Raw genomic sequence first — 14,064 nt, forward strand, 5'->3', positions numbered from 1 at the left:
AGGGGAACGCGAAGGAATGTTTTATAATTAAAAAGTTATTGTAGATAATTGTACAATATGATTATTAGGAATATTGTCAGCCTTTCTGCTGTGTATTCTGAAATAGCTTTTGTAATTTTGTGCGCACTGAAAAGAGTTTTTTTTTTTTTCAGTATTTTTTTATAAAGGAGAACTCTGGGGTTTTGATCTTAAGTGTTTCCATATTTTACATCGGCTGTTGCTGCAACACCCCCCACACTAAGTCTGCATCACTGACCTTTAAACCCCATCAACAGTTCTTTCCTAGAGATTCTCCTTTTTTTCAGTTTTTGTAAAGTTGTATATGAGAGTGCCCCCGGGCAGTTGTATATAAATGTTTGTCTTTTTATATTAAACATAATATTGAAAAGCAGGTTTTGGCTTTGTTTCATTTATTAACAAACAAACAAATTCATACAAAACAAATGTCTTTTTTTTTTTATATATAGTTTTAAAATAAATACACTCTCACACCTCTTATGATACATGTAGCTTTTGTAATGCATCACATAAAGCCACTGAAGTTTGCCATTGCTTCATTTTCCCAATCAGAATCCGAGTCGGAGAAGTCCTGCATCTTTCTGGCGGGGATCTGGGAAAAGTGATCGAACCTGTCCCCGCTGGCCCTCGCCTGCGGATACTGCATTTGGCATCTGTTGTCCTTAGATGATGATGGTGTGCTGAAGGGGTTCTGCATTGGGATGGGAGGAATCACAACTTTCATCTCTGGTCCAATGGTTTTGTTTGGTGGGAAATTGTCATACTCCACCAAAACCTTTGGAGCTTGGCTGTTGGTCATGTTGGCGTCCATGTTTGTCTGGTGCTCTCTCCTGGGATAGAGAGGGACGCTGCAGCTCGAAGTGCCAGCACTCTGCTTGTGTCGCTGCATGTGTTCTGGATTCATTCTGGCGCCCTCCTTGTCATAGATGCGGGAGGCAGATGCTTGGGCGTAGCTGCTGGGTTTGCTTGGAAGAGTGTTCCTGTGGGTGTCCTCGATGCCTTGTAGGTGCACTGTAGACCTGAAACTTTCCTCTAGTCCAAAACCACCCATCTGATGTACTTGAGCACTGTGAAGATTGTCACAAACTGCAATGGAGAGGGGGAAAAAAACAACTAAGCAACATGTCTTAGAATATAGAAAAAAAGAAGCCACAAACTTGAAGTTAAAACTATAATGAGTGACACTGAGCAGGCTTGACCTGATGTTAGAGTGAGGATGTGACCACAAAACTAGTGAGTAAAGCTAATAGCTACCTTTTTCCGGAGCCATCCTGTTCTGGACTTGGATAAAGGGACCAGCTGCTGGCGTGCTGCTGACCTTTGTAGACGTTGATGAGCTAACCTGGCGACGAGACTTGGCCCTTCTGTTCTGAAACCACACCTACAATTTTGGAAATCCGTTAATTCACATCTTACCACTCCATAAATCCAATTTTACCACAAGTGTGGAGTAGCGAGAGTTTCCTGTGATCTTAAGTCACTGTGTTTGCCCTTTGACCCTACAAAATAAATCAACCAATTCAACAAAGTGTGGCGTTTAAACCGGACTTCACCTGAATTCTGGACTCCGGCAGCCCTGTCAGAGCCTCCAGTCTCTCCCGTAGGAAGATGTCGGGATATTTAGTGTCGTTGTAAACTTTCTCCAGCACCTTGATTTGCTGTTGGGTGAAATTGGTCCTCTTTCTCCTGTGGGTCAGCATTGCCACGCATTTGTCTGCCCTGGGAACAGGATTTGCGGGGTTGAAGTAGTTTCCACCGTCCGGAGGTCCACATTCTGAAAAGAAGACGCAGGCGCAATTTAGTTATCATTGCGTAAGTTGAGCTCTGAGGCAGCTGTTAGGCCGGTATTTGAAAATTAACTTTTTGTTGGGGTTAATGATCCCAGAGCCACCAACCTGGATTCACGGCGTTGTTCATCTGCAGAGGCCCTTCGTGATACATGTGGAACTGGTTCGCCTCCCCGACGCGCATATTCCCCTGAACTGCAGACATCCTTTCCGCTTTATCCCCGGTGACTGACTGACTGAGCTTGAGATCCGTGCGCTCGCCGGATTTAAATCCTCCTGTGATCAAAGGTAAAGCTGTCTAGATGTGTGAATGGGTCTGCCATCGGGGCCGACCGGCACTGCAGCGGCCGTGCAGCAACTTCAGACGTCTGCGGGCCAGCAGAGGTGTGAAGCAATCACACCTGGAACGATGGTCCGGCCGCAGGTCTGTTTAAAGGAGTTTTAATGGAATCTGCACGCTCAATACACATCGGCAGAGAAAACATTTATCCGCTTTGGCATGGATGAAGCAATAATGGACCCTCAGCCTTCAAAGGGAGAAAGACGGAAACGGCAATTTCCCAAAAAAGGTGGAGGAGTTCAAAGGACTATACCAGGACGCTGTGAGAAAACAGATATAAGCGCAAGCATTAGGTTTTTATTATTATTAATCTAACTCAAAACAGGGCATGATTTAATAATTATGTATACCCAACAAGACTGGCTCTTTATACAGGTTATTCTGCATCATGCCAGCATCCCAGAGTAAAGCCTAAAAACCAACAACAACAAAAACAAAACAAAGCTGTCAATAAAATCTGAAACTGCAGAAACGACTGTTAAAAGGATGACTTCTTACACCATATAAAAACCCTTTTGTTAGATGGCAAAACATTTATTGCCATCTATAACTGCTATTGAAGAATTTTCCTGGCAGTAAACTTCATTGAAGTGAATTTGCTGTTATATGTGGCATTAGTTTTGCTTCAGTGACAGTAAGAACAACCAGTTCTGCAACAGACCTTTAGTCCAAGTATAGAGCCCTGATCTCAACCTTAAGGAGTCCTTCTAGAATGTTGTGAACTCTCAAGTCATTAAGCCTTTGCATGTTATCAGATGATGTAACCACAGACTGTGGGGCTTTTTCAAGTTGTTTTTTTTTTTTTTTTAAACCTTTTAAACCCTAATAACTGACAAAATATTGAATTGTCCACATCTGTCAGGAAGGTTATAAGCTATGTTTGGAGGTAAAAGAAAGCATAGATTTTCCATGACTTGCCCCCTCACACAAGCCTTACTTTGTGGGAAATGATGCCTCCTGAGCCTTATCAGTGTCAACAAAGTGGATTTCAATACACAAACCACGGTTAAAAAGTACTTGGGAGCGGGCAGGTCTTATTGAATATGTCACCTCCGTTTGATTCAGAGGGGGGATTGGGTCAAGAGGTCAGGAAGCCCTCCCTCCCCAAAGACAGACTAAACAATTTTGTTCCTCATGCTCCACTTTTTTGCCTGCAGATTGAATTCTGCACTATGCTATGATCTGACAATGCAACAATTTCCAGATTCCTTGCAATATTTCCTCTCACAGATTTTACAGGATACAGAGCTTGCTGGGTTAAGTCATCTGGGGAGTGTAGTGCAAATTTGGCAATGTGTTTGTCAGCATTTAAAATACAGCATGCATTGTTTCCTCTTGGGGAGTACCTACAACACTCCTTGACAGGCCAAAATTTTAGGTGATTCTTCATATGTTAATCCGTACTCTTGATGGAGGTGCAGGGTCCTTTATTAATGAACATCTGCAACAATGACGGACCACCAGGGGACTCTGACATAACACATGCTCTGCTCCCTTTTTTAAATGTACTTTGATCATTTTAAGTCCATGTTTACTTGTGTGTGCATATTTAATGTGTGTCTTTTTTTGTTGCCGCGGCGTAACGGTAATCTTAACCTTTTTGATCTCTGTACTTCGACACTTACTTTTGTTCAAATAGGATTTGCTTGTTGGCTAAAGCATTCACAGTTCATAGGGTGCTTTGTCTGCGGGCCCTAATTGGGTATTGCCCCTTGTGCACAGACCAGATTGCTATGCTAAAAATCTGGGTCCTCAAGTTCCTGATGTTTTGTGACATTCTTCTGATGGACCTGGAGATCATAGCATGGACAATTTATTTATTTATTGTTATTGTTTTTTTTGTTTGTTTTTTTTTGTTTTTTTGCATTGATTTGTGATGACAAGCCATGGTAGATTAAAAATGCTAACCTAGTACAGCAACTGCATGAAAATTCCTTGCAGCTTTACCTTAGCTGTTGTGGTATGTTATATAGTTTGTTTAGTTTGGCAGCCTATGACAGACACTGGGCACTGTAATTAGATTAAAAAGCAGATCTAATTTGATTGATACTGATAAGATGTAGTTATCAGGCTGGACTACAAGCAAACACTGGACTAAATTCTTGTGGGGGATTAATACTGCTGCTCCTGTAGCCCCCAAACAAAAGCAAGTTCACACCTGGGCCAGGCCACTATACATTTACCCTGCAGACAGACAGGCAAAGTATTCTCACAGGTTTTCAGCAATGTGTTAAAATGTCACCTGTCTAATTATAATGTATTTCAGTACAATATTTGTGTATTTGAAGGATAATTTAAGGAGCTGGAGAGCATGTGCTCATTCAAAATGTGCATAAGTATTATCCAAAGCTTAGGCCAAGTCTTACTGTCAATGTACCTCACCTGGGCAAATGCAGCAACCATCATTAGCTATTTACAAATAAAACATCGGGGACATTAGTATAGCATAGTATATATAGTTCTCCAGGCTTTATGAAGGTTTTTTTAAAGTTTTTCTTTGGACATTGCCTGCTTTTTCATTAATTTTCTGTCCAGTCCTTGTAACTGATCATTTTCAGGGGATAGTTCTTTTTGTTTGTTTGTTAAGTCACTTTACACTGACCTGTGAATCATTCCAACATAATAAAAAGGCCCCTAAGTCAAGTATTATTGCACTATTCCCAAATAACTATTAACCGAAAATATGGCATATTCCAGCATGGTGTGCAGTGTGTTTTGAAAACTAAAAAACAAAACAAAACTGGGAAGCATCCGATTGGCAATGGCTTATTTTTTCAGCATGATGATCCCAAACACACTGCCAGTGCAGTAAAAAGCATACCCGGATAGCTCCTCACATCCAAAGAAGAGATCTGAATGTTCCTCAAGAAGCCTGGAGAACTATTCCCAAAGACTTTTTAAAGACATTCCAAGAAAGCTTGACAAAGTGAGTTCAAAATGTGTTGAAGAATAGGGATGATCATACCGGTTATTGACATTGATAGATTGTATCTTTATTTTGAACATGTTGAAAAAGTACAACAACATAGAATTAAAAGAGACAAATAAACAAAGCAAAACAAAAGGAAAACGAGCAACCACAACTACAAATAACCTTCATGTTCAAAAAGGAGCAGGAAGAAGCATAAGCTTATAAAATCGTTATATGGAAAACATGGAAAATCGATTAAAAAAAGACAATTTATCCATTGCATATTTTAAAATACATGTTAATTTTTATATGTGTCGGTTAGTGTACGTGACGGTTAATAAAATGCTGGGGGGGGGTTGTTTGTTTTTGGGCAAGTCTTTTTATCTGTTGGTAAGACCTCGTCATTATTTACATCGGTGAGGGGAGAAAAAACAACCGGAACTTCCGCTAGATTGAAACGGAAGTAGGTACGTGGCTGCTTCAGCTGACAGTCTACATGATGGCGACAGAGGTTCAGAGCGGCGACCTCGACAGCGCTACTTCTAGCCGGCTCGAAGTTTCCATCGATGGCCTCACCCTCACTCCGGACCCGGAGGGCGAGCAGAGCCAGGCCGAAGAACCGGAGTCCATACCCACGGAACCCAGCACAGATAAGCCGGGCGGCGCTGAAGGCGAAGATGGAGAGACTGCCAAATGTGCGATAGAGAGGAAATGGGGCTTTCCTCTGCTGGAGCTGTACGGAATGGCCCTTAAATTTTTTAAAGGTACTTCATGTTTGTTTCAATCGCCAAGCGGTGAGAAAGCTGCTCGAACAGTTTAAAGTGTGGCGCTCGCTGGTTCAGGCTAGCAGGTTGCTAGCATTAGCTGCTAGCTGTCACCACCGGGACTGGTGCTACTGCTGTCAGCCTCGGTGTTACATTAGCTTCACGGCTAACTAGTATCTAACGCTGCTGGCCGTTAAAGGGTAAAACAACCACGGCACTTGTGAGTAGCCCCTTTGTGTCAGCTGATTTGCCACTGTTGTCTCCTTTCTGGGTTTTTGTCTTTGCACCAAAGAGGAGTGACTATACTTATTACCAGTTTGCATATTTCTATGCATGCTTCCTCCACCAAACGAGGAAGATTTCCATTCCAATTGAATGACAGCTTGTTCTGGGATGTGTTCAGGAGCTTTTAAACACGCTCTCCCTCTGCTGTGACTGAAGCGGGACTGCATCAGGTGGCAGCTGCCCTCAAAGATTTTTCCTCCCAAAGTACTCAATGACAAGTTCCTGCTGTGCTGGAGGAATTATTATTCTGAGGATACAACTGCTGCATAGTTTTAGCTCGCCGCCCCTAAAAGCAGTTAACCACGTTTTCAGTCTATGGGGGGGTTTATGTGACGGCTTGACTGTTTTTACACCTGCCCTTTCATATCACTCCTATGTTGCTACTACTTGTAGTACTACTTTTATGTGTGCTCTGGGAGCCATTTTTAGGCCTTCTGGACATGCTGGGGTGGATTTAAAGCATATTGAAATACCCTAAGTAGTTGAATAATTGGAAAAGAAATTGTGATATGTGTGGCTATATTCTGCAGCCTGACCATTCTAGCTAGTTCTATATGTCTGCTTTACAAAAAGCCACAAATCCTGCAAAATACTGTGTCCATACTTTCCAGTCATCGTACACAAGTGTAAGCTGTATTGAACACTGGGCATTTGTGCTGTTTGTATTATGGCAGAACACTTGTGATGACTGTGCAAACAGGTCGGGGCCTGGCTGCCACTCTGCGTGATAGTAATCTGGGCTTTGTATCCTTGTCAGTGTGTCAGACAGGGTTAGGTCTACTTGCTCAACTTGCTCAACTCAGCTGCCTAAATCTCCCTCTTGCCTCACCTTAAATCAAGCTTTAGGTATGACTAATGTCATCTCAGTGTTTCATTCTTAATGATTTTAGCCACAAAGAAGCTTGAAAAGTTTAGAGTGGGAGAGCACAGTTAGGAGTAATTATCTGCGCTTTACAGTCTTGGCACAAGAACATAACACTCCTGTACGCGGGAGTTTTTACTACCTTGTTGTGCACACAAGCTGCACTGTAGTATTCACTGCAGGTGGACATTAACAGGATTGCCTGCAAACTCATTGCTTCCACTTTGCTGCCTTCAGATAAAGATGGAAAGGCCTTCCACCCGACCTATGAGGAGAAGCTTCGATTGGTGGCTCTGCACAAACAGGTGTTACTCGGTCCTTACAATCCCGATGCTTCACCAGAGGTCGGCTTCTTTGATGTCCTGGGCAACGACCGCAGGTAACACCAGCTTGTGTGTGTGTGTGTGTTCATGCATGTGACCTTTGGATTGTAGTGGACATCTCAGTGATTTTTGCTTTGTATCAGGAAATACACACTCGTGCATTTTTACTCATTAACAGTTTGAAATGGATTCAGACAATGGGTGAAAATCATCCTGTTCAGAATGAAATTTAAAAAAAATAATGCACCTATTATTGTCTACACCTTGACCTGTGTGCAGGAAAGAGTGGGCTTCACTGGGTAACATGGAGAAGGACGATGCCATGGTGGAGTTTGTCAAGCTACTTAACAAATGCTGTAACCTCTTTGCCCCATACGTCACATCACACAAGATCGAAAGGGAGGAGCAGGAGAGGAAAAGGTGGGAGGATCAGCTTCTTTGTCCAAGGGACATTCATCTGCTAGTGTGTCTTAAATTTAGTTTCTACCTCAATTTGCTCTCTATTTATCTAGAAAAGCTGGAAAGCTGTGGTTAGTTTGGGTGGATAGGTTATACAGTATTTGACCTTGTTAGAATGTTGTGATATTCATGTATATTTCACAGTTTGGGCTTTTGTTTGCATGTAAATTATGCATTTTTATCCATTTGCATTATTTAAATCATTCAATTCTCTTCTTCAGGAGAGAAGAAGAAGAGCGTCTAAGGCGGGAAGAGGAAGAAAGGGAGCGACAGAGGCTGGAGGAAGAGAGACGGAGGCTTGAGGAGGAGGAAAGGCTTAGAAGAGAGGAAGAAGAAAGGAGGCAGGCAGAAGAGGAGAGGCTACGGATTGAGCAGCAGAAGTATGTGTGGTGTTTGTTGTTTCTTTTTTAATTTTATATATAAGCATTCCTCTCCTTTTGTATTTAAATCTGTATGCTTTTTTTTAAATCACTTTTTATTTCCACGTATTTTGTGAGACCGAAAACAAGGGTTAGTCCTGTGCTGACACTTGGCCCAAAGATGAAAATCTCACTACAAATCTGTCTGACTTCCTGTTGTTTTCCTGTATTTCCATTTTCATTCATTTTAATGTAACCAGACAACAGATAATGGCAGCATTAAATGCGCAGACAGCGGTGCAGTTCCAACAGTATGCTGCTCAGCAGTACCCAAACAGCCCTGAGCAGCAGATGAGCCTCATCCGTCAGCTGCAGGAGCAGCACTATCAGCAGTACATGCAGCAGCTCTACCAGGTCCAGCTGGCCCAGCAACAGGTAGGATGCAGAATCTCAACATAACATAGACTTTTCACTGATTGAGTTTTATTGTTCAATATATAGGATTTGCAGTTAATGTGGGAGTACTTAGAATAGATTAGAAGGATTGCCTGCAGGTCTTTCTTTGGCCCCAAATTCAATCTGATCAGTTGACCCCTGAGATTAGTCCCTTAATTAACTCTTCATTATCTGACTGAAAGGAATGTGTGTCAGAGCCTAGCAGCTGTATTATCTAGGATAGATTTAGTGTAGAAATCCCTTGCTAATAATTAGCCTTCCAAACTGGGTGGTATATGTCTTGACAGCACACACCTTTATTCATGTCCTCTTTAATATCCTGACTGATGCATAAAACCTTCCTGTAAGACATCGGCCTCCCTTTAGAGTCCTTCCAGCTCAAGTGAACTGTTAAATTGCAAAGGAGTTATTGAAAAATAGCCAAAAATGTTTTAAACCTTTTGACTTGAATTACTTTATTTTATACCATTTTTAACAGCCAGGTGTGGTAAACAAAAACCTCAAACAAAGACTAAGATGAAAAATCCCTGAGCAAATCAGTTGTTCAAAAGTCTAGCCCTAGGTCTACTCGTATGCAGCAAAGCTGAAAAACAGACCCTTCGGTTTTCGAGATGTATAGGATGTTGCCAGAAGATGGAAATTTAATTGTTAATAATCTTATCCAACCCTAACACAGCCCTGGTGAAGCTAGATTGTTGGTTTCTCTTTCTCATCCTAGGCGGCCTTACAGAAGCAGCAGCAGTCTGATTCAATGGTGCAGGGCACCCTAGAATCTAGCAGCTTCCACACAGGTGAACCCATCCCCGCATCCTCAGCTGGACCATTGTGTGCTGCTTCACCACAGACTGGAGAAGAAGCTCCAACAATCAATGGAGGCCAGTCAGACTCTTACTCAGAAAGTATGGATCGGGAGCCAGAGCCTGAACCGGCAGAAGAGGTCTCAGAGAATGGACCTTTATTAGGTTGGTGGGCTGCTCTATATCCATCTCAAAATAAAAGCATGAAATATTGGAGCGGCTAATGACTAGGGGTCAGACAGGGTAAGCTCTCTGTCAGAGCAGTGAAGCGGTCTGCCAAGCTTGAAACCTGATGCTTATCTGCTGTGCCCTTGTTGATGTAACCTGGAGGGCAGAAGAGCTGGAACAAGTGACACACAAGAATGTGTTGGTTTAGGTTTCCTCCAGTCACATATTCCGCTTACAGGAGTAAAAGACATCACAGTAGATATGCAAAAGTCCTTGGTGTGAATCCAAAACACATATCCCTTTCCAAATGACTTCCTTCTTCCTGTTCAGTGGAATGATAAATAAAGCTGGGGTAGCTGTGCCTGCAAAAACAAATCTTTGCTATTATGCACATGGACTCTGGTTTTCTCTGATCGTTCTGAGACACACAGGTTTCCTCCAAGTTGAGCTTGTTTGGGATTCGGTCTGCATATGCTGGAAGGGAATCGCTTATTAGGGAATGCACTGTTTGTTTTGTAAGAAATCTGGTAGAAAATAGATAATGTCTTCTCTTTCCTTTTAATTGCAGCAGAATCCCCACCAGTCATAGCTGCTCCTTCCATGTGGACACGGCCACAGATCAAGGACTTCAAGGAGAAAATCCGTCAGGACGCAGACAGCGTGATCACGGTGGGGCGCGGCGAGGTGGTGACGGTGCGTGTTCCCACTCATGAAGACGGCTCGTACCTGTTCTGGGAGTTTGCTACAGACTATTACGACATCGGCTTTGGGGTCTTCTTCGAGTGGACGGACGCAGCCTCTGCTTCAGTCAGCGTGCATGTGTCAGAGTCCAGTGAAGAGGATGAAGATGATGAAGGTGAGGGTAGTTTTTTTTATTTTTTTACTTGCTGTACTTAAACACATTCCTTATTATTATGTAAACAGCAGTTATGCATTACAGCCTTAAGGCTTCTCACTTAATCATACCATGATTGGTTTGGTTAATTATTCATGCTGGATGCCCCCATACAACCCCTACAATGATTTGTTCTCCCCCCAGGATCGAACCAGGGTTAGGCGGCTGTGTCAACCACTACTGTGACTGTTTCCTTTCACTATTGAGTATAAGCCGTACAGCTGTTTTTGGTTTTTATATATAATAGATAGGGAATTTAAATAGTGAATTATATTTATGTAGTTTTACTAGTGGCAACACTTAAACTCTTATTTTGAAAGTTTAGTTGCCTCTAACCAGTTAGCCCTGACTGTTCCCCTCCTGTATTTTCCCTGCTGATTGGCTTGTTGGTCAGGTTGATCATCCCTCTCCAAAAAGCACTTTGTCCCACCGTTAATGGTGCTCCAGTTCCAGTATCTTGGACTGTAGCTGGCGATGGTGGTCATCCTTTTGCTTAAGAGAACTACCGTCAGTTCAAATGCTTGTCGTATCAGAATAGGCTGAGAACTGGTTAACTGTGTGTGACACTACGGCTACGTTCACACTGCATGCGAAAGCGCATCAAATCTGACTTTTTTGACCCATATCCGATCATGGTATGACAGTGTGAACGGCACAAATCCAATATTTTCAAATCCGATCTGGGTCACTTTCGTATGTGGTTCTGAATGCGAGACATATCTGATATTTCAGAAAGCGACTGCTGTTTGAATGTCATGTCGCATTAAATCCGTCTTTTACGTCACTGACACAAGACAGACGCCAAGTATCAGTGCTGGAGAAGCGCCCGATAAGACATCGCGAATGCTTCGTGGCCATCCCGTGTAGATGTTAGTGAAACTGTTGGGAAGACAGCATTGGAAAAACGTGAACATTTTATTCGTACTGTATAATCTGCAGATTCTGACAGAAATCTGTAACTATCCTTTGAAGCACCGCTCCTCTCTAAAACAGCAATAAGGATAATTATTAGGCCATATGTAAATAACAAAATAGCTTTATAACTTAAAGCAAAATTGGGAAACGTAAAACCCGAAACAAGTCTTTATATTAAGGGCCATCAGTCAAATAATACTGTTTGGTCTGGATCTAAACAGAGGGCGTTGTGTGTGACGTCTTCTTTTGCGCATGCGGGCCGCTTTGAGGGTTCACACTAGAGCGCGTTTGCGGTCACATTTTATTTGTAATGTGAACAAGCAGACAAAAAAAATTTGGATTTGATCAAAAAATCGGAATTGAGCATTAAGACCTGCAGTGTGAACGTAGCCTACTGCTGCCCTCTGCACAACAGAACGGTGGAGTCGGTCCACAGAACGAGAGACATGCGATTATATCACTTAGTGCCAAGTTATTTGTTACAAAACTACTGGGAAAATAAAATATTTGCTAAGAAATTAAAAAAAAAAAGTGTCTGTCATGATGCTCATGCACTTCTGTACATGTACACACAAAGTCTGCATGAAGGCTGTCAATGCTCTAATTAGTGTTGTCTTGTGCTTTATTTCTGTGGCTTAAATTATAAGCCCGTTTGAGAGATTAGTAACTAGTTTTCCATTAATATTTTATTCTTATCCTACACTTATAATTAATTATCCACTGACTCTTGCCATTGTAACAAAAGTCCTGCCTATCTTTTGTCATATAAAGGAAAGCATATGACTGAATACTGGCAGTCAAATTATTGAACAACATTCACTTTTTTAAATAATATTGATATTGTGCTGTTCTCACAGTCCAATTAAATGTTTGGATGCTTTGTCACCTTTAAGTTCTAGTGTTTTCTTTACCTCTCACACTAACCTGTAAGGAATACCCACTGTTGGGCTCATTTCTTGGAATGTAATGCAAAAATCATACAGCACAAAATGTATTTTTGTTTGCGCAAATAATGCATTGGTGGTTTTTTTGTTTTTGTTTTGTTTTTGTGTTTTTGTTTATGTTTTTTTTTTTTTTACCTGCAGGCGAGCCAACCAGTGAGGAAGAGAAGGCCAAGAAGGAGGCAGGGAAGCCTCAGGTGGATGAGATTGTACCGGTTTACCGGAGGGACTGTCATGAGGAGGTGTACGCCGGCAGCCACCAGTACCCAGGTCGCGGAGTCTACCTGCTCAAGTTCGACAACTCCTATTCACTCTGGCGCTCCAAGAGTGTTTACTACAGAGTCTACTACACCAGATAAGCCTGAATACAGACACAAGGGGAGCCAAGGAGTGTGTATGTTCGTATATATAAATATATGTATGTACGTGTGTGTGTGTTTGTGAGGGGGGGAGGGTGAAGATTTGTGTGAAGGCAGCCTGTATTTGTGTGTATGTGTGCGTGTGTGTGTGAAGGAGGAAACTACCAGATTAATTCTGGATTAAACCACCAGAGGGAGACAAAGAGACACATCTGGAGTCGTAGTCTGGAGACTCGACTAATATGTATTTACTGTATGTGTACGCGTGACCCAAGATGCACCCATGCTAGATCCCGTTATCGAGCCCTTGGAAGAGGAGTGCGTATACCCGTTGTATATTCACCACCTGTCCTTGCTGCATTCACACCAAGCTGTAGGACTTTGCTCTCATGATATATTTCACCAGTTTCCTCCCCTGGGCTCCACTTAAGTCACCAAAGCCCGGCCCAGCACTGTCCAACACGGTGGCGTTGTGGCTGCTTGTGCTCCAAGTGATGCTATCATAACCACAAATGGAAACTTGGCGGCTCCACGAGCCTATGTTTCCCTTTCTTTCTTTTCTTTTTCTGTTTGCTTGTTTGTTTGCTTTTGAGTGGAAAAGGTGGTTGTTTATCCCAAAAGTACACAGAGGACAATGTTAGAAATCAATTTATTATTAAAGATGTGCTTCATAACACTATGCCTTTTACTCAGAGATCGTCTGGTCTTTGCCAATTGTGTTCTCACTCATTTAAACAGCCCGGGTTCTCAAACCTGCTCATCCTTTTTGTTGTCACAAAGCCACCGTACCTGTATGAAGATCTGAGAGGATTGTGAAGTGGAACGAGTGGTCTTTTTCATCTTCTCCTCGCAAACGTTCTGTTTCTTATACTTATTTCGAGAGTCAGGTTACAACAGCAGTGTGTGTCTTTTTAAACTTGCATCATTTATGAAGGACCAGCAAGAAGTCATTCAGTAACATGGGTGTTGAAGGAGGATGTGCAAAACATCATTCACATGGTAATTTATGGCTGTGAGCCTTATCGGCTGCAGAAGCGTCACAGTGTAAGAAGTGTAAAAGTCAAATCGGTGTAGGAGTCATTTCCGTTCTCCCACAAATGTTTTTCCGTTTGAGTTTTTACAAAAGAAAAAAGTTGCTTGTTGACAGTCCCTTATCATATGTGTTGTTCACCACTTGTTAATTAAAGACTCACAAAAAAGAAAGAGCTTGTGTTGTCAATGTTAGCAGGGGGATTTGTTTTATCATTCCTGTTTTCCTGTTCAGAGCTCTGACACGCACGTGACAATAAACTCAACTAACCATCCTTTTTTTTTTTTTTTTTTCTTTAAGGTCCTAACACACTGTTACATCTGTGTAGAAAATCCATAACAAAACTCTGTTTTGTCTACTTTTTTCCTTTCTTCCTCTTTGAGTTGTCATCTCAA

General features: G+C 42.1%; 2 protein-coding genes across 3 annotated transcripts; one reads left to right on the forward strand and one right to left on the reverse strand.

The window, feature by feature from the left end:
• Positions 1-448: 448 nt before the first annotated feature.
• mixl1 (Mix paired-like homeobox) lies at positions 449-2,418 on the reverse strand. The gene is made up of 4 exons (XM_005734422.2): positions 1,914-2,418; positions 1,572-1,792; positions 1,273-1,399; positions 449-1,104 (listed from the first exon to the last, which is right to left on the reverse strand). Exons 1-4 carry the CDS (start codon positions 2,008-2,010, stop codon positions 524-526), a joined length of 1,026 nt encoding a protein of 341 aa, XP_005734479.1. The 5' UTR covers positions 2,011-2,418; the 3' UTR covers positions 449-523.
• A 3,001-nt stretch (positions 2,419-5,419) lies between these two features.
• On the forward strand, positions 5,420-13,842 carry acbd3 (acyl-Coenzyme A binding domain containing 3). Of its 2 annotated transcripts, none has more exons than XM_005734424.1 (8): positions 5,420-5,820; positions 7,205-7,346; positions 7,570-7,710; positions 7,971-8,129; positions 8,369-8,543; positions 9,283-9,526; positions 10,101-10,385; positions 12,425-13,842. In XM_005734424.1, the coding sequence occupies exons 1-8, from the start codon at positions 5,553-5,555 to the stop codon at positions 12,637-12,639; spliced, it is 1,629 nt and encodes a 542-aa protein (XP_005734481.1). In that variant the 5' UTR covers positions 5,420-5,552; the 3' UTR covers positions 12,640-13,842. The 2 variants fall into 2 exon arrangements, with proteins under 2 accessions (XP_005734481.1, XP_005734480.1); XM_005734423.2 differs by having other exon boundaries at positions 5,421-5,820; positions 10,098-10,385.
• The last annotated feature ends 222 nt before the right edge of the window (positions 13,843-14,064 follow it).

The sequence above is a fragment of the Pundamilia nyererei genome, unplaced genomic scaffold, assembly GCF_000239375.1.
Source record: "Pundamilia nyererei isolate P.nyererei 1_Seehausen unplaced genomic scaffold, PunNye1.0 scaffold00058, whole genome shotgun sequence".
Taxonomy (NCBI): domain Eukaryota; kingdom Metazoa; phylum Chordata; class Actinopteri; order Cichliformes; family Cichlidae; genus Pundamilia; species Pundamilia nyererei.

Bases quoted from the DNA above. Each gene is read 5' to 3' on its own strand.
- mixl1 (XM_005734422.2), bottom strand. From the start codon at position 2,010: ATGTCTGCAGTTCAGGGGAATATGCGCGTCGGGGAGGCGAACCAGTTC. The intron at 1,793-1,913 runs GTTGGTGGCTCT...TCTTCTTTTCAG, and splicing joins GAACAACGCCGTGAATCCAG to AATGTGGACCTCCGGACGGT. The intron at 1,105-1,272 runs GTAGCTATTAGC...TCTCCATTGCAG, and splicing joins CAGGATGGCTCCGGAAAAAG to TTTGTGACAATCTTCACAGT.
- acbd3 (XM_005734423.2), top strand. From the start codon at position 5,553: ATGATGGCGACAGAGGTTCAGAGCGGCGACCTCGACAGCGCTACTTCT. The intron at 8,130-8,368 runs GTATGTGTGGTG...TAATGTAACCAG, and splicing joins CTACGGATTGAGCAGCAGAA to ACAACAGATAATGGCAGCAT. The intron at 10,386-12,424 runs GTGAGGGTAGTT...TTTTACCTGCAG, and splicing joins AGAGGATGAAGATGATGAAG to GCGAGCCAACCAGTGAGGAA.